This window comes from Pelodiscus sinensis, chromosome 2 (genome assembly GCF_052426305.1).
Source record: "Pelodiscus sinensis isolate ZL-2025 chromosome 2, ASM5242630v1, whole genome shotgun sequence".
Lineage (NCBI taxonomy): Eukaryota > Metazoa > Chordata > Testudines > Trionychidae > Pelodiscus > Pelodiscus sinensis.
This window is the reverse complement of record NC_143053.1, coordinates 259,612,409-259,633,400: the sequence shown is the minus strand read 5'-3', so window position 1 is coordinate 259,633,400 and position 20,992 is coordinate 259,612,409. Positions and strand designations below refer to the sequence as shown.

General features: G+C 45.3%; 1 protein-coding gene across 6 annotated transcripts in view; it reads right to left on the bottom strand.

The window, feature by feature from the left end:
- The window catches only part of DHX30 (DExH-box helicase 30), a 49,194-nt gene that overhangs the window by 22,782 nt on the left and 5,420 nt on the right, over nt 1–20,992 (bottom strand). For 3 of the 6 annotated variants that reach the window (XM_075923043.2, XM_075923042.2, XM_075923040.2), the window contains exons 2-4: nt 18,950–19,004; nt 1,523–1,653; nt 255–365 (exon numbers count right to left, since the gene is read on the bottom strand). In XM_075923043.2, the coding sequence (XP_075779158.1) occupies nt 255–365; nt 1,523–1,653; nt 18,950–18,977 (270 nt within the window). In that variant the 5' untranslated portion in view covers nt 18,978–19,004. Of the gene's footprint in view, nt 1–254; nt 366–1,522; nt 1,654–9,961; nt 10,169–13,764; nt 13,974–18,949; nt 19,005–20,992 lie in introns of those variants that run through there. The other 3 variants (XM_075923038.2, XM_075923039.2, XM_075923041.2) reach the window with 2 other exon arrangements.

Below are 20,992 nucleotides of genomic sequence, written 5' to 3'. Positions count from 1 at the left end.
TCAGACAGGCGACCTGCTTGGCCACAGGAGCAAGTGGGTGCACACGCTCAGACTCATCCGGCCACTGCACCAAGAGCTTGTCATGAGCCCAGCGGGGCTGCCGCCATTCTTGATTAGGAAACACAACAACGGAGGAAATGGAGGCAGAAAGAGCTTTCAATAAATCAGCCGTCAAACACCCATTCAGTAGGCAGCAAGTCTAGGGGCCTCTTCTTGATTCTTGGTAGGGAGATGAGCGGAGGGAAGCAACTCACCTTGAAGAGCTGGCATGCAGCAGCTGCAGCCTGTCTCTCGGCATCAATCTTTTTGGTCCCATAGCCTTCCACTTCCACATTCTTAGGCCATTTTATGTGCAAAGTGACTTTCTGAAAAGGAAAGAAGAGCAGTGACATATGAGAGAGAGAGAGAGAGAGAGAGAGAGAGAGAGAGAGAGAGAGAGAGAGAGAGTCCACACCCTTTCCTCATAGTGCTTAGGTGACCTCTCTGAATCCCAAGCAAGAGGAAGGTTTAAATAATTGTCACTAAGCAGCTCTTATTTTCAGCTAATACTTTTCAGCAGAGGGTCTCAAAGGGCTTTTCATTTGCCCTCTTTTCTGGAGGCGACAGCTGAAGCCCAGAGAAGTGATGCGATTTGCCCGCAATCTTACAGTTGTTCAGTGGCAAAATTAAGATTAGAACCGAGGTCTAACTCCTAGCGTACCAGCCTATGCACATGCTGAAAGAAGCCAACGATAGCAAACGAGTTATGTCAAACAGGGAGAGTTAGAGGTGGAGTCTGGGTTTTTGTAGGCATACTAAATGTGCTGAGATGAAGAACCAGAGGGAAGGAGGAGTATATTGAAACACATCCTACCCTGCAATAAATAATCTCTATGACAAAGAATTAATGGACACATTACAGATATTAGCAATGATAACACACAGAAACCTGTAAGGGAATATTTTAACTTCCCTGGGCTCTCAGTAAGGGACTTAAAAGCAGCCATTCTTCCACAAAGGAATTTCACAAGCCAACTACAGAAAGAGAAGCTTCAGGGGGTAGCCGAATTAGTCTGTACAGGATAAACTGTACAGAAAGAGTTCAGAATTGACCTTCATATGCAAATCTGACGCAGTATTCCTTGCTCTGAAAAAAGCCTTGAACTAGTTACCATTATTATAACACCAACTTTCCTCACATTCAACACCTTATTGACATCAAAAGTTAAGTGTGGGACACTTTCAGCTTACTCAATTAGCCTCATTAACACCAGGACTACAATTGACAAGGTATTTTCCTCCCTCTCCTTTCTTATTCTGAGGGGTCCACCTTTTTTTTCCCCCCATTTAAGAGGGGAAAAATATTATATATATTTTCTCTAAGGTGCCACAGGACTACTTGTTTTTAATGTTACAGACTAACACGGCTACCCCTCAGACTTTTACCCTGCAATAAACCATTTAGTATCACAATAATACTGGTCCTTTGCCACCTCCACTTACAAGCACCTCTCGCACAACCAGGGGTTAATAATAGAATTACCTTTTTTCTTGGCCCATTAGTGTGGATATACACCAGTTTGTCTCTTGCATGGGAGATCCCCAGGGCTCTTCCAATCACACTGTTAAGCAAGTTTTTAGGTTGTGGAAATTCCTTCAACAAGTCTCTGGAATCTGAAAGAACAATGACAAAAGGAAATGCCATGTTAATGCTTGTACAGTCCTGTTCAAAGGAGCTAAGCAGGTTATGAACTCTTATCTCACTTGCGTGCTATAAGATCTAATATTTTCCTAGTTTTACAGATGGAGACCTGGAGGCAGAAAGTGCTTTGCCCATGGTGTTGCAACGTGTCGGTGGAACCGAATCCAGAAACCTTGAAGTCTCCTGGACTCTCACCACTGGAGGACACTCCAGTACCAATATATACTAACAACTATTCTGGTCTGGATTCCAAGAGATGTCAGGAAGCTATGTTTATTTATTTCGCTTTCAAAAAGCCTGAAAATATTGTATGCGGATTGCCTCATGGTTAGAACTCTTGGTTTTGTGACTCAAGGACACATTATAAGCAGGAAGAACTGGAATTGCTAACCAATAAATACAACTATGATATCATTGGTATTACAGAAACCTGGTGGGATGGGACGCATGATTGGAATATTGGTATGGAAGGGTACGGCTTGCTCAGGAAGGACAGACAGGGAAAAAAGGGAGGAGGGGTTGCCTTGTATATTAAAAATGTACACACTTGGACTGAAGTGGAGATGAACGTAGGAGATAGCTGTGTAGAGAGTCTCTGGGTTAAGCTAAAAGGGGTAAAAAACGAGGGTGATATCATGCTAGGAGTCTACTACAGGCCACCTAGCCAGGTGGAAGAGGCCTTTTTTAAACAATTAACAAAACTATCCAAAGCCCAAGATTTGGTGGTGATGGGGGACTTCAACTATCCAGACATATGTTGGGAAACTAACACAGCGAGGCACAGGCTATCCAATAAGTTTCTGGACTGCATTGGAGACAACTTTCTGTTTCAGAAGGTTGAAAAAGCTACCAGAGGAGAAGCTGTTCTGGATTTGGTTTTAACAAATAGGGAGGAACTAGTTGAGAACTTGAAAGTGGAAGACAGTATAGGGGACAGTGATCATGAAATAATAGAGTTCATGATCTTAAGGAAAGGTAGAAGGGAGACCAGCACAATTGAGGTAATGGATTTCAGGAAGGCAGATTTTGATAAGCTCAGAGAACTTGTAGGTAAGGTCCCATGGGAAGCAAGACTGAAGGGAAAAACAACTGAGGAGAGTTGGAAGTATTTCAAAGGGGAGTTGTTAAGGGCCCAAAAGCAAACAATTCTGCTGTGTAGGAAAGACAGAAAATATGGCAAAAGACCAACTTGGCTTAACAAGGAGATCTTGCATGATCTCAAAATAAAAAAGGAGTCTCATAAAAAATGGAAACTAGGACAACTAACAAAGGATGAATATAGGCAAGCAACATGGGAATGCAGGGGCAAGATTAGAAAGGCAAAGGCACAAAATGAGATCAAACTAGCTACAGGCATAAAGGGAAACAAGAAGACCTTTTATAAATACATTAAAAGCAAGAGGAAGACCAAGGACAGGGTAGACCCACTACTTAGTGAGGAGGGAGAAGCAGTAACAGGAAACTTGGAAATGGCAGAGATGCTCAATGACTTCTTTGTTTCGGTCTTCACCGAGAAGTCTGGAGGTGTGCCTAACGTAGTGAATACAAGCAGAGAGAGGGTAAGTTTAGAAGATAGGATACACAAAGAACAAGTTAAAAATCACTTAGGAAAGTTAGATGTCAGCAAGTCACCAGATCCTGATGAAATGCATCCAGGATACTCAAGGAGCTGATAGAGGAGGTATCTGAGCCTTTAGCTATGATTTTTGAAAAATCATGGCAGACGGGAGATTCCAGAAGACTGGAAAAGGGCAAATATTGGGCCCATCTATAAAAAGGGGAATAAGAACAACCCAGGAAACTACAGACCGGTCAGTTTAACGTCTGTCCCAGGGCAGATAATGGAGCAGGTAATTCAGGAAATCATATGCAAACACTTGGAAGGTAATAAAGTGATAGGGAATAGCCAGCATGGGTTTGTGAAGAACAAGTCATGCCAAACTAATCTGATAGCTTTCTTTGATAGGATAACGAGCCTTGTGGATAAGGGAGAAGCGGTGGATGTCATATACCTAGACTTTAGTAAGGCATTTGATACGGTCTCGCATGATATTCTTATTGATAAGCTAGGCAAATATAACTTAGATAGGGCCACGATAAGGTGGGTGCATAATTGGCTGGATAACCATAGTCAGAGAGTTGTTGTTAACGGTGCTAAATCCTGCTGGAAAGGGATAACAAGTGGAGTTCCTCAAGGGTCTGTTTTGGGACCCGTACTGTTCAATATCTTCATCAATGATATAGATATTGGGATAGAGAGTACGCTTATTAAGTTTGCAGATGATACCAAACTGGGTGGGGTTGCAACTTCTTTGGAGGATAGGGACATAATTCAAAATGACCTTAGCAAGTTAGAGAAATGGTCAGAGGTAAACAGGATGAGGTTTAATAAAGAGAAATGCAAAGTGCTCCACTTAGGAAGGAACAATCAGTTCCATACATACAAGATGGGAAGCGACTGTCTAGGAAGGAGCATGGTGGAAAGGGATCTAGGGGTCATAGTGGACCACAAGTGGAATATGAGTCAACAGTGTGATGCTGTTGCAAAAAAAGCAAATATGATTCTAGGTTGTATCAACAGGTGTGTTGTAAGCAAAACTCGTGAAGTCATTCTGCCGCTCTACTCTGCGCTAGTTAGGCCTCAGCTGGAGTACTGTGTCCAGTTCTGGGCGCCACATTTCAAGAAAGATGTGGAGAAATTGGAAAGGGTACAGAGAAGAGTGACAAGAATGATTAAAGGTCTAGAGAACATGGCCTATGAAGCCAGGCTTCATGAACTGGGCTTGTTTAGTTTGGAAAAAAGAAGATTAAGGGGGGACATGATAGCGGTTTTCAAATATCTAAAAGGGTGTCACAAGGAGGAAGGAGAAAATTTGTTCCTCTTGGTTTCTGAGGACAGGACAAGGAGTAATGGGCTTAAAGTGCAGCAGGGGAGGTTTAGATTGGACATTAGGAAAAAATTCCTAACTGTCAGGGTGGTCAAATATTGGAATAAATTGCCAAGGGAGGTGGTGGAATCTCCCCCTCTGGAGATATTTAAGAACAGGTTAGATAGACATCTGTCAGGGATGGTGTAGACGGAGCTTGGTCCTGCCTTGAGGGCGGGGGGCTGGACTCGATGACCTCTCGAGGTCCCTTCCAGTCCTATTATTCTATGATTCTATGATTATGAAGGCTGCTTACCCAAATTGAGCACATGGCCCAGCTGCTAAGATGAGCGACGTGTCATATGTTCCCGCCACACACAGGTAGCGCTTTCACAAATTTCAGTAAGAGAAACATTCCCCGACATTCTAGAGGTCTGTTAATGAACCTTCGCAGATCACCTTTAAGACATAGGCCTCTTTCATGGAAGGTTTAGAATGCTCCAGATCTGCTGCATCTGGCCGGTCGGTCAGATTTCACCAATACATTACAATTCTGGTTGCTAAAAATTAGGGATTTCAGATAATTGACTAAGGAGAGAAAGAACCAGCTGTTTAGCCACCAACACAAAGCCTAGGAGATCTGCCAACAAGAAATGATCTGTTCAAGTCACAGCTTTTAATTTCACTCTCTATGCTGTTTAGTTTTGCTGAGAGCTCTTGGTGGCAGAGATACTGCAGGAAGACACCTGGGAACTCCTGATTCCAAGCCAAGAGGAGGGCGTCTTGTCAAGAAACTGATTCTCTGCTACTTCTGAAGTGTGGATAAAAACATTCTCTCTTCAGGCAGAAATCCTTATGGAAAGAGCTGTCTCTGAAATGATGACAGTATCATTTGCAAGCATATCTGAACATCCTGAATCTTCTGCGAGAAACTGTATGTTGTACTGTGGCAGATATACTATCCTTAACAAAATCTGCAGGACTTTCACATAGAGCCTGACAAAAAGATGTAAGAAGCCACAAGCAACATTAAATGGAAAAGCTTTTGGAGACCACTGACCTCCCATATCCTGGATTCCATCCTCTGTCAAACAGAAAGATGCAGCTCTCCAACCCAGAACAATCTCTGTGACTCAATCTAATTTTCTAGGTTTATTCTGTAGTCTAGAGACAGGAAACGTGCCCTTGCTATCTATAGGGACAACTGGATTCCTGTAGAGCTGTGCTTTCAGAAACCAGGCAAGGAGAGACTTGGATTTCTCTGTTTTACATGGCCTACTACTTCTGCCAGGCACTTACCTGGTCAAGATCGCCAGAACCACATAGAACTGAGTACAGAGTACTCCGGACTGTTAAACTCTGAGTTTGGAGGGATCGGGTAGGGAGGAAAAAAAATGAAAATGAACTCTCAATCTAAAAGGATGCCTCAAATCAATTTGTATACTTAGGGAAAGGATAATGAAAGTTAACATCACTAGAGATGTAAGCAACTAGTCGAACATCCAATAATCAAATGTTATCAGATAGTCAACTAGTGACTCTACTAGTCGCTCCTCTCTCCACCCCCCCACCTCTATCCGAGAGGCAGCAAGATAGTGGGGGGGAGGATCCGGTGCTGGGGAGAGATGACTTAAAAGCTGGTTCCCCCCAGCACTGTCTCTGTGGGGAGAAGGTGCAGTGGGGAACTGGTAGTACTTCCGTCTTTGAAATGTAACAAAAGCGGGGCTCTTGCTACATTTCAAAAGCAGAAGCGCTGCAGGGAGCTTGGGGCGAGCTGGGGACTCAAACAGTCCCCTGCTGGCCCCGTGCTCCCAGTGACACTTTGCTTTTGAAATGTAGAGGCGCCCTGATCGACTAATCGAACAGTTGATGCAAACCGCATCGACTATTCAATTACTTGATTCATCTAAATCACTTAACCCTCACCCCAAAAAAAGATATTTTGACATTAGAAAAGGTCCAGAAAAGAGCAACTAAAATGATGAGGGGTTTGGAACAGGTCTCATATGAGGAGAGGTTAAAGCGACTGGGACTTTTCAGTTTAGAAAAGAGGAGACTGAGGGGAGATATGATAGTGGTTTATAAAATCATGAGTGGTGTGGAGAGGGTGAATAAAGAAAAGTTATTTACTTGTTCCCATAATATAAGGACTAGAGAACACCAAATGAAATTAATGGGTAGCAGGCTTAAAACTAATAACAGAAAGTTCTTCTTCACTCAGTGCACAGTCAACCTGTGGAACTCCTTGCCAGAGGAGGCTGTGAAGGCTAGGACTATAACAGAGTTTTAAAAAGAGCTAGATAAATTCATGGAGGTTAGGTCCATAAAAGGCTATTAGCCAGGGAGTAAGGAAGGTGCCCTGGCCTCTGTTTGTCAAAGGCTGGAGATGGATGGCAGGAGACAATTTTCTTGATCATTGTCTTTGGTCCACCCCCTCTGGGGCAGCTGGTGCTGGCCACTGTCGGCAGACAGGCTACTGGGCTAGATGGACCTTTGGTCTGACCCAGTATGGCTCTTCTGATGTTCTTATGTTAAACATCACTGTCTAATGTACTTATTCAGTTATGTTAGCTACAATAAGCAATGGTGCCTTTTCTCAGGGAAAAATAATGTGAATAAACCTCTATCCCTGCTATTTCTAAAGAACTTTCCTCTCTCAGAGTATGTCTATACTGCGGGGGTTTTCCAGGATACCAGAGGTATCCCGGAAAAACTCCGCCACATCCAAGGAATGCGTCTGCTCTTCTGCTTTTTTTTTTGTGGAAGAGCAGACGCGCTCTTTCAGGGAGCCCTGTATTCCTCGTTGTACGAGGGATAAGGGCTCCACCAAAAGAAGAGGCTTTTCCACCATTTGGCCCCATCTAGACTGGGCCTAAAGGCAGGAAAGCCTCTTCTGGAAAAGCGACTGGAAAAAGCTATAGTGGCGAGCTAGCGTCACACTGAGCAGGAAAAAGGCTACTTCACTAAACACACGACAGAGGTCCTTGAAGAGAGGGGAGGGTTGGTAGGTGGCATGGGGTAACCTTTTCCAACAATCCTCTAACACGAAAGCTATGTCTACACTCACGGCTTCTTGCGCGAGTAATATGCAAATGAGGCTAAGCGTGGAATATCGCTGAGCCTCATTTGCATACCTAATGAGCCACCATTTTTTTCAGAAGAGGCTCTTGCGCAAGGAGGAGCGTCTACACTGCCCCTTCTTGCGCAAGAAAACCCCTCTTGTGCCATGCCGTTCTTCTCAAGTAATAGGCGTAACGGCATTGCGCAAGAGGGTTTTTCTTGCGCAAGAAGGGGCAGTGTAGACGCTCCTCCTTGCGCAAGAGCCTCTTCTGAAAAAAATGGTGGCTCATTAGGTATGCAAATGAGGCTCAGCGATATTCCACGCTTAGCCTCATTTGCATATTACTCACACAAGAAGCCGCAAGTGTAGACATAGCCTAACTATCTACAGTAATCTCTGGCTTAGGGGACAAAGGAGAGAGAAAATTCACAATTCCCCTGCAACCTGGACTGCCATCAACTAGAGCATGTATTTTTGGTCTCTGATTGCTTCCGAGAAATCTGTGATAAGGAGCAGACAAAGGATGAGGAGGATCTTGCCTCACGTATCTACCGAGTGGGGCTGTGAAAGGTTAATCGGTTCCCGGCTCATTGGTGCAGGTTGGAGAAGTTCCCCCCGCCTGCCTGGAGCAGAAGTGGGGGCCGTCACCACGGAGCCTGAGGCAGGGAGACTACAGGCAAGGACTGCTCTGGCTGAGCCGGAGAAGCCACTCCTTCCCACTCTGTAATTGGTTAAATACTTCTGCATATTGACCTTTGGCCTGCCAAATCTTATCCAGAAGAGATGTAAACCTTTCCAGGTCAAAAAATCTCTATGCCTCCAGAAACACTGCTGTGCATTCAGACATCCTCATCAAGTATTTGGAGCCACATGCACTAAATCCAGTGATTTTTTAACTGGTTTCATTGCATGTAAGAAGCCTCTCTGCGATTGCAGCTGGTTAACTGCTGCCGTAGGACCACGTCGCAGATGTCATCTATCACGCCAATCTCTGTGACTGCCAAGACTAGTGGCCCTGATTGCAGATGGACTAAAAGGTAGTCAAAAGCCAGCTGAGAGAGTTGGTACCGGACATTCCCAAGATAAACGAAACAGAGTCTGGTTTTAGTCTTTAGTCCCTAGCAGCTCACATCTGGGAGGATGGAGAGAGAGAGACTCTTCCCTCCCTGGACAGTGGACAATTCGAGGAGGGTTGTAAAAAGCACTCAGCACTGGCCTAACTCTAGAAGACAGCGAGTTTTACTATTGATTTCAATGGGAGCAGAGTAACGACAACATCGAGTGTTTCTGAAAATCCCATCCATAGTACCTAAGGCACTATCAGACCCAGAAAAACCAGGAAGTGCCAACTACTGTTAAGCGGAGGGATTGAATGGTCTACAATACATTCTTATCTGGGCATGACAAAAGTGTGTCAGGCTGATCTTGTATCAGAGGGGTAGCCGTGTTAGTCTGAATCTGCATAAACCACTAGAAGTCCTGTGGCACCTTGTAGACTAACAGATTTATTGAAGCATAAGCTTTCCTAAGCGAAGATCCACTTCATGCATCTGATGAAGTCAGTCTTTGCCCATGAAAGCTTATGCTCCAATAAATCTGTTAGTCTACAAGGTGCCACAGGACTTCTAGTGGTTTAGGCTGATCTTGTGTCTGCTGCTCATTTTTCGACGCTGAGAAAGGATATTGAGAAAGGTATGAAGAGTCACGTGGGAAAATCAGAGTACACAGGGTCCATAAAAATTAAGAAAAATTGATGGGAGAATGCCCCCAAAGTACCAGACAAGCACAAGGACTAAAATCTTGTAACCCTATAACACACACTGATGTTAAGGATTACAGGAGGACTTTTCCTGTTAGAAGACTCAAATCAGATTTCTCAGGTTGGACTCCATTATACACATTTACAATCACCTAGCAGAGTAGAAAAAGTACAAATGAAAGACCATGCAGTCCCTGCCATAAAGCTCTTACAATCTAAGAATGGCAGCAGTAACCCTTAAAACTAGGGTAGATCACCTGAAATGACAACTAGTGAGGAAAATGTGTATAGCTCAAGAGAGGAAGGAAAAGATTTCTTATTGCTGTGAAACAATGTTCATACAGATTTCAGTAACAGACCCAGAAAAACACCTCAGATCAGAGATGCGTTTTCAATATATGTTGCGGTTTCACCAGAGGTCAGTGCCAAAGTACCTGGCTGAACTGAGCTTGAAGACACCAACCTGACAGTGGAAGGCTTGGAACCTGTCTCCATAAGAAAAATCTCAAAGTGATTTTCATGCTCCCTAGGGCCAAAATAATAGTCACAGAGCTAGAACTCAGGCCTTTAGGGAGACCTTAACAACAACTTACTTGTTGAAGGAGGCAGATCTTTTATTCCTTCAGTGAGCATCCTGGAACAGCCTCCTATGCTCAGTCTACCACTGGAGAACGCAATACAAAGCAATGCGGAAGAAAAGACTCCAACAATCTGCCCCCAGCTTTATGTGAATCACTTATCACTGTCAAGTCTGCCTGTTACACCCATTGTCCCAAAGCAGCATTCTGATTGGCTGGTTGGGCTTTTTGATGTCACAGAGTATGCCAGCTCCCAAAAGTGTACAGCCAAGATCTCAATGAAACAAACAAAAAACCCCACTATACCTATTATGAGGATTTGGGGGTGGGGGGGAGGAAATCAGCACCAGGACAGGGCATCTAGGGATAGATTACAAAAAAGTCAGTAGTTGTCTACAGGAAATATGATCCTAAAGGAGAGAAAAACAGTTTAAAATACCTCCTCTCCCAGTGTGTCAAACTGCCCTTTCAGTTTTGTGGGGCGGGTTGATTCAGTTCTAACATTTACACTAGAAAACTGGTTAAATAGGTAGCTGTTCAACAGGCCAATGTACAGGCAGTCCCCGGGTTACTTACAAGATGGGACTGTAAGTTTGTTCTTAAGTTGAATCTGTATGTAAGTCGGAACTGGCGTCAGCTGCTGCTGAAACTGATCAGTTTCAACCGCGGCTGAATCTGGATGCCAGTTCTGACTTACATACAGATTCAACTTAAGAAACCCAGGCGTCCCCAAGTCAGCTGCTGCTGAAACTGATCAGCGGCTGATTCCAGGAAGCCTGGGGCAGAGCAACTCTGCCTCAGGCTTCCTGTAGTCAGCCGCTGGTCAGTTTCAGCAGCGACTGACTTGGGGACGCCTGGGGCAGAGCAGCTGGGGTGCTGCTGGGTTGCTCAAGTAGCACGGCTCCTCGGCGCTACTGGACCAACCCAGCAGCACCCCAGCTGCTCTGCCCCAGGCATCCTGAATCAGCTGCTGCTGAAACTGACCAGCAGCGGCTGAATCAGGACGCCTGGGGCAGAGCAGCTGGGGTGCTGCCTGGTTGGTCCGGAGCGGCGCTGCGGGACCAACCTGGCAGCCCCCAGCTGCTCTACCCCAGGGGCAGGCAAGAAAAGCCTGGTCTGCTGGGGGGGGCACTAGCTGCACCCCCCCCCAGCAGACCAGGGTGGCGGGACCGCCCAAGTCCTCCACGGCTTTGCTACGTCGCCCTGGTCTGCTGACCTGGGAGACGCGGAGCAAAGCAGCAGAGCACGCGGGCAGCGGGACAGTCCAGGCGCGCCGCAGCTGTCCCACTGCTGGTGTGCTCCGAGGCTTTGCTCCCCATCTCCCTGGTCTGCTGGTCAGACCAGGGAGACGGAGAGCAAAGCCTTGGAGCACGCCAGCAGCGGGACAGCCCAAGCGCGCCACGGCTGTCCCACTGCGGGCGTGCTCCGAGGTTTTGCTCCCCATCTCCCTGGTCGGAAGACGGGGAGCAAAGCCGCGGAGCATGCCCGCAGGGGGACAGCTCAAGCATGCCCGGGCTGTCCCGCTGCGGGCGTGCTCCGCGGCTTTGCTCCTGTCCCCCTGGTCTGCTGGGGGGGGCCCAGCAAAGCCGCTGGACCCCCCCAGCAGACCAGGGAGACTGGGAGAAGCTTTTCTCACCCGGGAGGACACAGGTGGCAACCCGCCGCCCGTGAGCTCCGGGGCGAGAAAAGCCCTGTTCGTAAGTGCGGATCCGACATAAGTCGGATCCGCATAAGTCGGGGACTGCCTGTATATGCCACAGTCGACCAAAAGGAAAGCTGGTTGTTCTCTTAAAAGGAAAAGAAAATTAAGTGGCCAATTAGAGACAAAGAAGATTTTTAAAATTATTTGCAGTAAGAGGTATTTATGAAACATTTTCCCTGCTGGTTTTTCTTGTCCCTTTTGTAAGAATTTGCATAGTAGAAACCCATAGATATAAATCTAAAAGGCACACTGTCTTTTTTTAAAATGGAATGTACATGTAAAGCAGTCATATGACAGCAATAACCCTTCCAGTGCACTTTTTGGGTAGTGGAAGGCTCTCAGCCTTTGGCATTATACCACACCAAGCATCCGTGCACATTATATCAGCTTAATGTTATGTCTGTGCCATGGTTTACAATCATATTTACAAACCTCCTTGAAAGATACAAAACCTTTTTATAAGATTGTGAGGTTTTGATACTTGAAAGTTGTAAAAACTTTTTACAAAGTGTGAGATTTTAAGTGCATAAGTCAACCCTGAATGGGATAAGGATATTAAGAAGAAAATAAATTGAAGTGAGTGTCTGGCATTGGAAAAGGTTCAAGAAAAGGCAACAAAAATGATGAGGGGTTTGGAACGGGTCCCGTATGAAGAGAGATTAAAAAGACTTGGACTTTTCAGCTCAGAAAAGAGGAGACTAAGGGTGGATACGTTAGAGGTCTATAAAATGGTGTGAAAAAAGTGAATAAGGAAAAGTTATTTACTTATTCTCACAATATAAGAATGAACTAGGGATCACCAAATGAAATTAATGGGCAGCAGGTTTAAAACAAACAAAAGGAAGTTTCTCTTCACTCAGCGCACAGTCAACCTGTGGAACCTTTTCCAGAGGATGCGGTAATGGCTAGAACTTTAACAGGGTTCAAAAAAGAGCTAGACAGATTCATGGAGGTTACGTCCATCAATGGCTATTAACCAGGATGGATAGGAATGGTGTCCTTAGCCTGTTTCTCTGGAGGTGGGTGACAGGGGAGGGATCACGTGAGGATTCCCTGCTGTGATCCCTCCCTCTCGGGCATCTGGTATTGGCCACTGTAGGCAGACAAGACACTGGGCTAGTTGGACCTTTGGGCTGACCCAGTCTGGCCGTTCTTATGCTCTTATACTATACACTGAAGGAAGATATGCAGCTTCCCACATGTAATTTATGAAAACTGTAACACATGGGCAGGGCTTGACAAACGGCGGCAAAAGCCACTCGCCAGTCCCGCACTGTGCATGCACAAGAGCCTCCGGTAAATGGGGCGTGCGGCTGACATCTACTCACCATGGGCGAGTAGATTCTATAGTTTGTCGAGCCCTGCGCATGGGAATTCACGGGCAATAAGATTTCTTAACATCTAGCTCACTTCCACGTTTCGTTTGGTTTGGACAACCCATCAGTCCTCAGAACAAAACCAGTATGAGCAGTGGCAGGAACATCGAGGTACACCATGCCAGTTCTCTATACTGCTAGGAGAGCGAGGAGGTGATGTTTCCTCTGCACAGCCTGTTCAGCTGATCCCTGTGCCGAGGTGCCAGGGAAAGGGCTATTTATTAGGATATTTTCATTCCACACAGGCTAAACCAGAAGGCCGGGAGACACAAAGGCTCTCACTCACGACCCGTTTCAAACGCGTGACCTTGAGGTGAAAGGACGCGGAGCCCTTCACCGCTGCCCCGAGCATCCCATTCACCCTGTTTGCCAATCAGGGGCCGAGGCGCGTCCAGAACACGGAGAGATTCACGTCCAGGAAGCGGCTCGTGTTCCCTCCAGAGCCGCTTCGGGACCCGCCGCCCCCTGGGCCCCACGCGGGCTCGCCTCCCCGCACCGGCAGCTTCGCGCACGTGTCGGGAGAGGCGCTGGGGCCGCACAAAGCCCCGTCCCCGCCAAAGCGAGCGGCCGGCGAGGGACGAGGCCTACTCGCCCGCTGGCCCCGCAGGTCGCGCCCCGGGCCCCGCTGCGGAGACCGCGAGGGCTGGGCCCGGCCCGCCGGGGCTCGCGCGCGCTGCCCCCCGGCTGGAGAGAGGGGCGCCCCCCCCCCAGGGCTCGGCCCCAGCGCCTCTCGAGCTCACCCTTCACCATGGCGCCGGCGTCCGGCTCCTCTTCCGCCCCGGCCGCGGCCTCGCTCAGCGGCCCGCCCGCGCACAGGCCCCGCGTGGCGCCGCCCGCTGCCGGCTCCGCCCGGCGGTAGCGGCGGCAGCGCCGCGGCCCGGAAGCGCCGCTCACCAGCGCCAGCAGGAGCCGCCTGGGCGCCGCCATCTTGCCGAGGCCGCCCACCGCCGGCTTCAGGCCGGGCAGGGGCAACGAGGCGGGCGGAGGGAACCCGGCCGCGCGCAGCGGCCCCTAGCGCGCGGGGCGGCGCACTGCAGGCCCGGAGGAGCAACAGCGCCGCACCTGCCCGCCCCCCTGCGGGACCCATGCGCGCGCCAGGCCCTGCTGGCCGGGGGCATCGCCCGCCCCTCCCCCGCTGCATTAAAAAGGAACAGGCTGAGAAAGCAAGAGATCCCTGCCCACCCCGCAGCTGAGGCACAAGCCTGCACTGACCCTGCCCACACCTGTTCTGAGGCTTAAGAGAGAACTGCCAGGTAGGCCAGTAATGAAATAGAACAATCCTCCTCCCCATTTTTATTTCATAGTCACATCAGACATTGTAGGAATCTCATTTAGCATCCGCTCCCCTTGAGTGACCCTGGATAGGAAACCAACTCTTTGTTTTATCTCTGGATCACATGCAGATCAGTCAGAAGCAACACAAGAGAGATTAAGCTATTTCAACATGTAAGAGGATATATTCTGAATACTACGTGAGCCTCAAAACAACCCCTTAGGTAGGTCAGCATCACGCACTTTTTACAAATGAGGAAACCGACCCACACAGAGGTTTATGAGAAACTTGTTCATAAAGAGAAAAAGTTAGTGGAGCTGCATATGGTACCCAAAAATTTCAACTTCCGGCGACTCTCTTTTAAAATACATGTTAAAGGGACACTGCCAACTTTAAAAAAAAAATCACTTCTGATAACTTTGAAACTAGAAGACAAAAAATGCATTTGCAATTTACTTGGTATTTCATGCCACTCTGTGTATATTATCACCAGTGAGGCCAAATTTAAAAAACGACTAGCCAAAAGCAAGCAAGCAGAAATATCTGACTCCAAGAACTATACCAATCAGCAGGAAAGTTCCCAAGCAGGTTTAGTATCTGAAAGTAATTTTTTTTAAATTATATATCGACCATACTTCACTTCTGCAGTTGTCATCAAACTTCATTATTTTACTAACACCTTCAATACTAACATTTGAAAATTAAAAAGTTATTATTTAGGTTGGTCACAGTCTGTATTTTTCTCACTTTGAAAAAAATTTTTTGCTCAATTTTAACAATTAAATATTTTCAGCATAAATTTCTTAATACTGTAACATGTGGATGTCAAGTACCCTGTCACTGCAGGGATGTTTTAATCCTTCCCCCCATCAGAATTTGTAAATTATCAAAATATTTGAATATACAGTGAACCCTCGTTTATCGCGGTAGATAGGTTCCAAACCCGACCGCGATAGATGAAAATCCGCGAAGTAGAAGTAGGATCCTCAAAGCCTCGGGGGAAGCCGGCGGGGGGGCATCCCAGGCGCGCCTGGGCTGCTCCCCCGCCGGAGCCCCTCCGCGGCTTTCAAAGCCTCCGGGGAAGCCGGCGGGGGGGCATCCCAGGCGCGCCTGGGATGCCCCCCCGCCGGCTTCCCCGGAGGCTTTGAAAGCCGCGGAGGGGCTCCGGCGGGGGAGCAGCCCAGGCGCGCCTGGGATGCCCCCCCGCCGGCTTCCCCGGAGGCTTTTTAAAGTTTTGGTAACCGCTACTTCGTGGTTCGACCATCGCGGATTCACGTATATACATAATGTAATGAAAAAAGTCCGCGAAGTCGTGAATCCGCGATAGTCGAACCGCGAAGTAGCGAGGGTTCACTGTACATGAAATCTAACACTTTGGGCTACAATTAAATTGCAAGTGCCTATTTACAGTAGTGAATTGTTTATATGTTAAATTGTCATTTATTAATCAGTAAATACTTTGCTTGCAAACCAAGATTATACATTAGCTAATATGTAAAAAATCATTAAGGGAAGTAAGACTTTCAACAAGTATATCTTCGCAGGGAGCTAAAAGATATCTGAATGGTTACGTTAGCAAGGAAAACCACATATAAAAAAAACTTAACAAAAGAACAAGTGTATTTGGAAGTTTTGAGCACACTCTAAATTACTTGACTCAGCAGATGTGCATCTTAGGATATTAAGCCAATTAACTAACATTCTACCAATAATAAATATTTCTGAAAAAATCAGGCAACAAGAGAGGCACTAAAAAAAATGCAGAACAGACTTTCAAACACAAATACTAAAGCCATCCTGGCTGTTTGTTTTCCTAAAAGTCTAACTTCTATCCCCAGTAAAAGAATTCAACAAATACTGAGAAAAGTACAACTAGAGTATGATAACCATAAGCAGTACATAGCATCAATTCCTACACACCAAATATAGCCAGACAAGTTCACCAATTAAAAAATCTGGTAGATGTTATACTAAACCCCATGAACTCTATCTTGAAAAATTATTTCAAATCAGTTTAGCTAGTATAATTCAGCAGAAGTAAAACTTCTGGGGAAAATAAAAAGCATGTGTATGTAGAAAGGGGATTAATGTTAAATGCTGAGGTATCCAGTTTATTTATTGAAAATCTTCATTGTGATCTTGAAGGAGTAGGATATCCATTAAAGCAGGGGTTCTCAACCTTTTTCTTTCAGAGCCCTCCCCAACATGCTACAAAAACCGCACAGCCCACCAGAACATATAAAAGCCAGGACTGGCATTAGGACAATTGCCTGGGGCCCCACAAAGGTACATTGCTCAGGCTTCAGCTCTGGGTGGCAGAGCCAAGGGCCCAGGCTACAACCCCAAGGCTGTGTCTAGACTGGCCAGTTTTTCCGGAAAATCAGCCGCTTTTCTGGAAAAACTTGCCAGCTGTCTACACTGGCCGCTTGAATTTCCGCAAAAGCACTGACTTCCTACTGTAAGAAATCCGTGCTTCTTGCAGAAATACTATTCTGCTCCCGTTTGGGCAAACGTCCCTTTTGCGCAAAAGGGCCAGTGTAGACAGCTCAGATTTGTTTTCTGCAAAAAAGCCCCTATCGCGAAAATGGCGATCGGGGCTTTTTTGCGGAAAAGCGCGTCTAGATTGGCAGGGATGCTTTTCCGCAAAAAGTGCTTTTGTGGAAAAGCGTCCGTGCCAATCTAGACGTTCTGTTCCGAAAATGCTTTTAACGGAAAACTTTTCCGTTAAAAGCATTTCCAGAAAATCATGCCAATCTAGACGCAGCCCATGTGGCAAGGCTTCTACCTTCTGCCCTGAGCCTCAGCGAATCTAAAGCTGGTCCTGTTTGAGCTCTCCCCTCAAACCTACTCCCAGCGGGCCTTGAACCTCGCATTGAGAGCCACCACATTTAAGGAAAATTACAGATGATACTAAGTTGTTTTGAGTGATCCACACTCGTGGATGCAGAAATAATAGAGCCCTAAAGAAATGAGAACCGTCGGTGGAGAATACAATAATGAAAAAATGTAGTTGTACATCTGGGGGAGGACTATAGGAAACACATTCAATGGGAGGAGAAACAGTGATGCAGAAAATAAAAGGGAGAGAGTGTTCAGAAAATTAGATATAAATAACAGGGCTAGTGGTTTGTCACGGTAAATTAGACAATAATTCTGGTCACAGAAAAAAGGCAAGAATCGATTTATGGAAAAAATGCCAGTAGTCACAGGATACAATATTTCAACCAAAATGTCCTTTATTTTGCAATGAAAAGCGTTTAACAGCATTTAACTAGTAGTTTAATACCACTATCCTGCTGCTTGTCAGTTCAGACTCAAAGCAGCGAGCTGCTGCTGCTCCTTCTTCTCTCCTACATGAGCTTTTGCAAAGGGGTTGGCAGCTTTGTACAGAAACTTCTTATCCAGCTCTGCCAGCTTCAAGACTTTCCCCAAAGACTAGTAGTGTCACAGAATCCATGAAGTCCCTACCCCAGTCCAGCCATGACAAACCACTAGCCCTCATGAGGTGATGCTCTCCTTCAGCCTCCCATTCAGCCTAGATTTTTACTTGGCATCTCAAGATTTTCCCACTGAAATACAAATGTCAAATATCATTAATTTGTTTTAATTATAGAATTCATGACTACTGATGCGCTTTTTTTTTTAAGCTTGACATTGAAACAAGAATGGCTAATGAAACGTTATGCCACCAAAACAATGAATCCGAGGCATTTCTTCCCAGAGCAGGGAGGTAATAGACCCTCACTATGTTGTACATGTCTGATACAACCTTACCGGGAATAATGGATTGAGTTCTGAGTAGCTCATTTTAAGATTGAGTAACTGAAGGATATTCAAAATAAGCAACAAAAAATGACCAGTGACTAGAGGGACTGACTTATGATAGACTAGAAAGAGCTAAATCAACAGTATGGCTGAACAATGACAAAAGGGGACATAACAGCTGACATATTTGAATTATGTTAACACCGCGGAAAGTACAAAGGATGAAATTTAAAAGGAAAAATGCAAACTAATTAGAACTAAACTGGATGAAAAATTAAGTAACACACTGTAGGGAACAACCCTGCATTGTCAGGGGGGATGGACTGGAGAACATAAAAATTCTTTTCCATCTCCAGTTTCTGTATTTCCCTGAAATGTATCTCTCACTGTGTTACTTAATATAAGTACAGGTACTTGTGACATTAATACTTGTTCAGACAGCTGTCCCAGCTAAAAAATGATTTACACTGCTGCATAAGTACTAGTTTCCAAACTATTATGGTTTGGAAACATTTACTTTTACAAGCAGACACAAATTTTACCCTTGGATGTGAAGCTCCCCTTGCAGTTAAAAGGAGTGACATAGGACCTAATTCTGTTTTCCTATGTAATACATAACTTCCAATGTGGCTACTAATTTTCTCAAACATCCTTCCTTTTTCTTTGTAGCACATGTAAGCATGTATTGGTGGCACAAACACTAAAATGAATGAGAAATAACTCACACTGCAAGGCAGTACACCTGTCATATCATTCAGCATAGAAAAGAATGGTAAAATTATTTATGAACTGGATATCTTTGTCCAGAGATCTAGTGCTATAGCTGATCAGTCAAGAAAAATTAATGGTGAGAGATGAGCGCATTCCCCAAATCAACCAGTCCTTACCTTTTCTACATGAATTCAGCGAGAACATCTCTGTCAAAGTGAAAAGATCTGATTCCTAGGAAAGCAAGAGGATGGAGAGACAGGAAGTTAGAATTTATATTCCTCTCCGAAATGTCCAAGCCTCCACTAACTTTTCTGATATTAACTATATATTAGATGAAGAATACAGCTGAAGGTTGACCAAATTCCAGTCTGAATGATTGCATTCTGCTTGGCTATAGTATCTATTATGTGCTGTCTTAAATTGCTGAATAAAGTTGTACTCTGTAAAACAGCTACATTTCTATCACTAATGTTACATTCAGAGATTGGGGGAAGTATTCCCTCTAAATATCAGTTCAAGTTTGTAAAAACTTTGGAAATTTGCAGGATGACAAGTGCTACTGATTTCTAGTTATTCACATTTTAGACACTGAAAGTCCCATTGAGATTAAATACAGTATTTTAGTATGGGGTTCTTGTGATCCCCACCTCTCTGCACTGTTTTTCTTAAGATTGACATATAACTGGAAAAATAAATTAACAGATGTAAGACACATTGAAGAGGCCTGCATTTGTTTGACATTTCAGGGTTTGTTTGTTTTTGCCCAACTCAAGTTAATAAATTAAGCTATTTTACTTTAAAATACACTGTCCTCAATTTGAACTAACAACATCTGATGGGGAAAGAGAAACATAAGGACAACAAAACATAATTTTAGAAATAATCTATTACCCAGGCCCACTGGTTCATTTTTAGAGCATTTTTGAAATTAGAATAAAAAAGATTTCATAATAGCGTACTTGTGGGTGTTCCCATTCTGATAATACTATTATTACTACGCTATTGATTCCAGTGGTATAAGAACAGGCCTAAAATGTGTGTGTATTTTACATAGTGACTATGTGAAAATGGCACCTTTCTTATACTCAACAGATCTGACCCCTGTGCACGTGCAGAGTCAAACGAATTCATTTTAGTGATAAGAAGTCGACACTATTTCTCTGTCTTTGAAATAAGCAATTAAAATACAAAGTTATTTGGCTTCTTCACCATAACAAATAGTTAATTACTATAACAAACATGATGAAAGAGGAATGCCTGCATGCGTCCATACTGTAGATGAACGATGTACACCAGACACCAACGTGAAATTTTCAACAGCAACACTTTTTGAGATACCATGGATCCTTGAGCCAGGGGGGAATGCAATCTGCCATTATGTATCTATCCAAACAGGCATCCTCAAAGAACAACAATAGCCACTGCTATAGAAAAATATTTACATACTTCTTTCCGCATTGCCGGCATGAAAACCCATGGTAGGTGATTAACAAGCAGTTCCTAGACCGGGGTGGACAATAATTTTCAAGGGGGGGGGGGGGAGGCACTTAATGAATTTTGCTAAGTGGTCTCACGCTGGCTCCACCCCAGAAGGCAGGGCTTTGGTGGAAGGGGCGGGGCTGGGGACTAGCCTCTCCCCCCTCTCCCAAGTTTTCTGGAGCCTGAGGCTTTGAATTAAAAACACAATAGTAAAGGTCTTGCAACTTATGGCCCCATCGCTACCGTGTTGCCTGGCAGCCACCAAGGGTTGCTACAGTTATTTAAAAGGTTTGCCGCTCCAGCCCTTGCCAGTTAACGCTACATCCATGAGCCAAGAGCTATTTAAATAGGATTCTGCTGCCTGAGCCACCACCTGGAAATTTGGTGGCATAAGCAGCAGGATATAAATAGAAAGCAACCAGATGTAGTCTGAGGGCTGGATCAAACTGTTAGACAGGCTGGATACAGCACCCCAGGCCACATCTTGCTCAGCCCTGCCCTAGACTGAAAGAGGTAAGTCTGGAGAAACTTGCTTGACAAGCTAAGTGCTGGTAGTAATGAAGCATGAATATCATAACATCGTTCCTGGTTAGAACTCTGGGTAGCAGTTTACTGTGCTTCTCTGAGACTTGGAGCAATGGTCCTTGTAGATCTGATACAAACTTCCTTAATTCAACGATTGAGTTAGAGTTGGTCCTGCTTTGGGCAGGAGGCTGGACTCAACGACCTCCTGAGGTCTC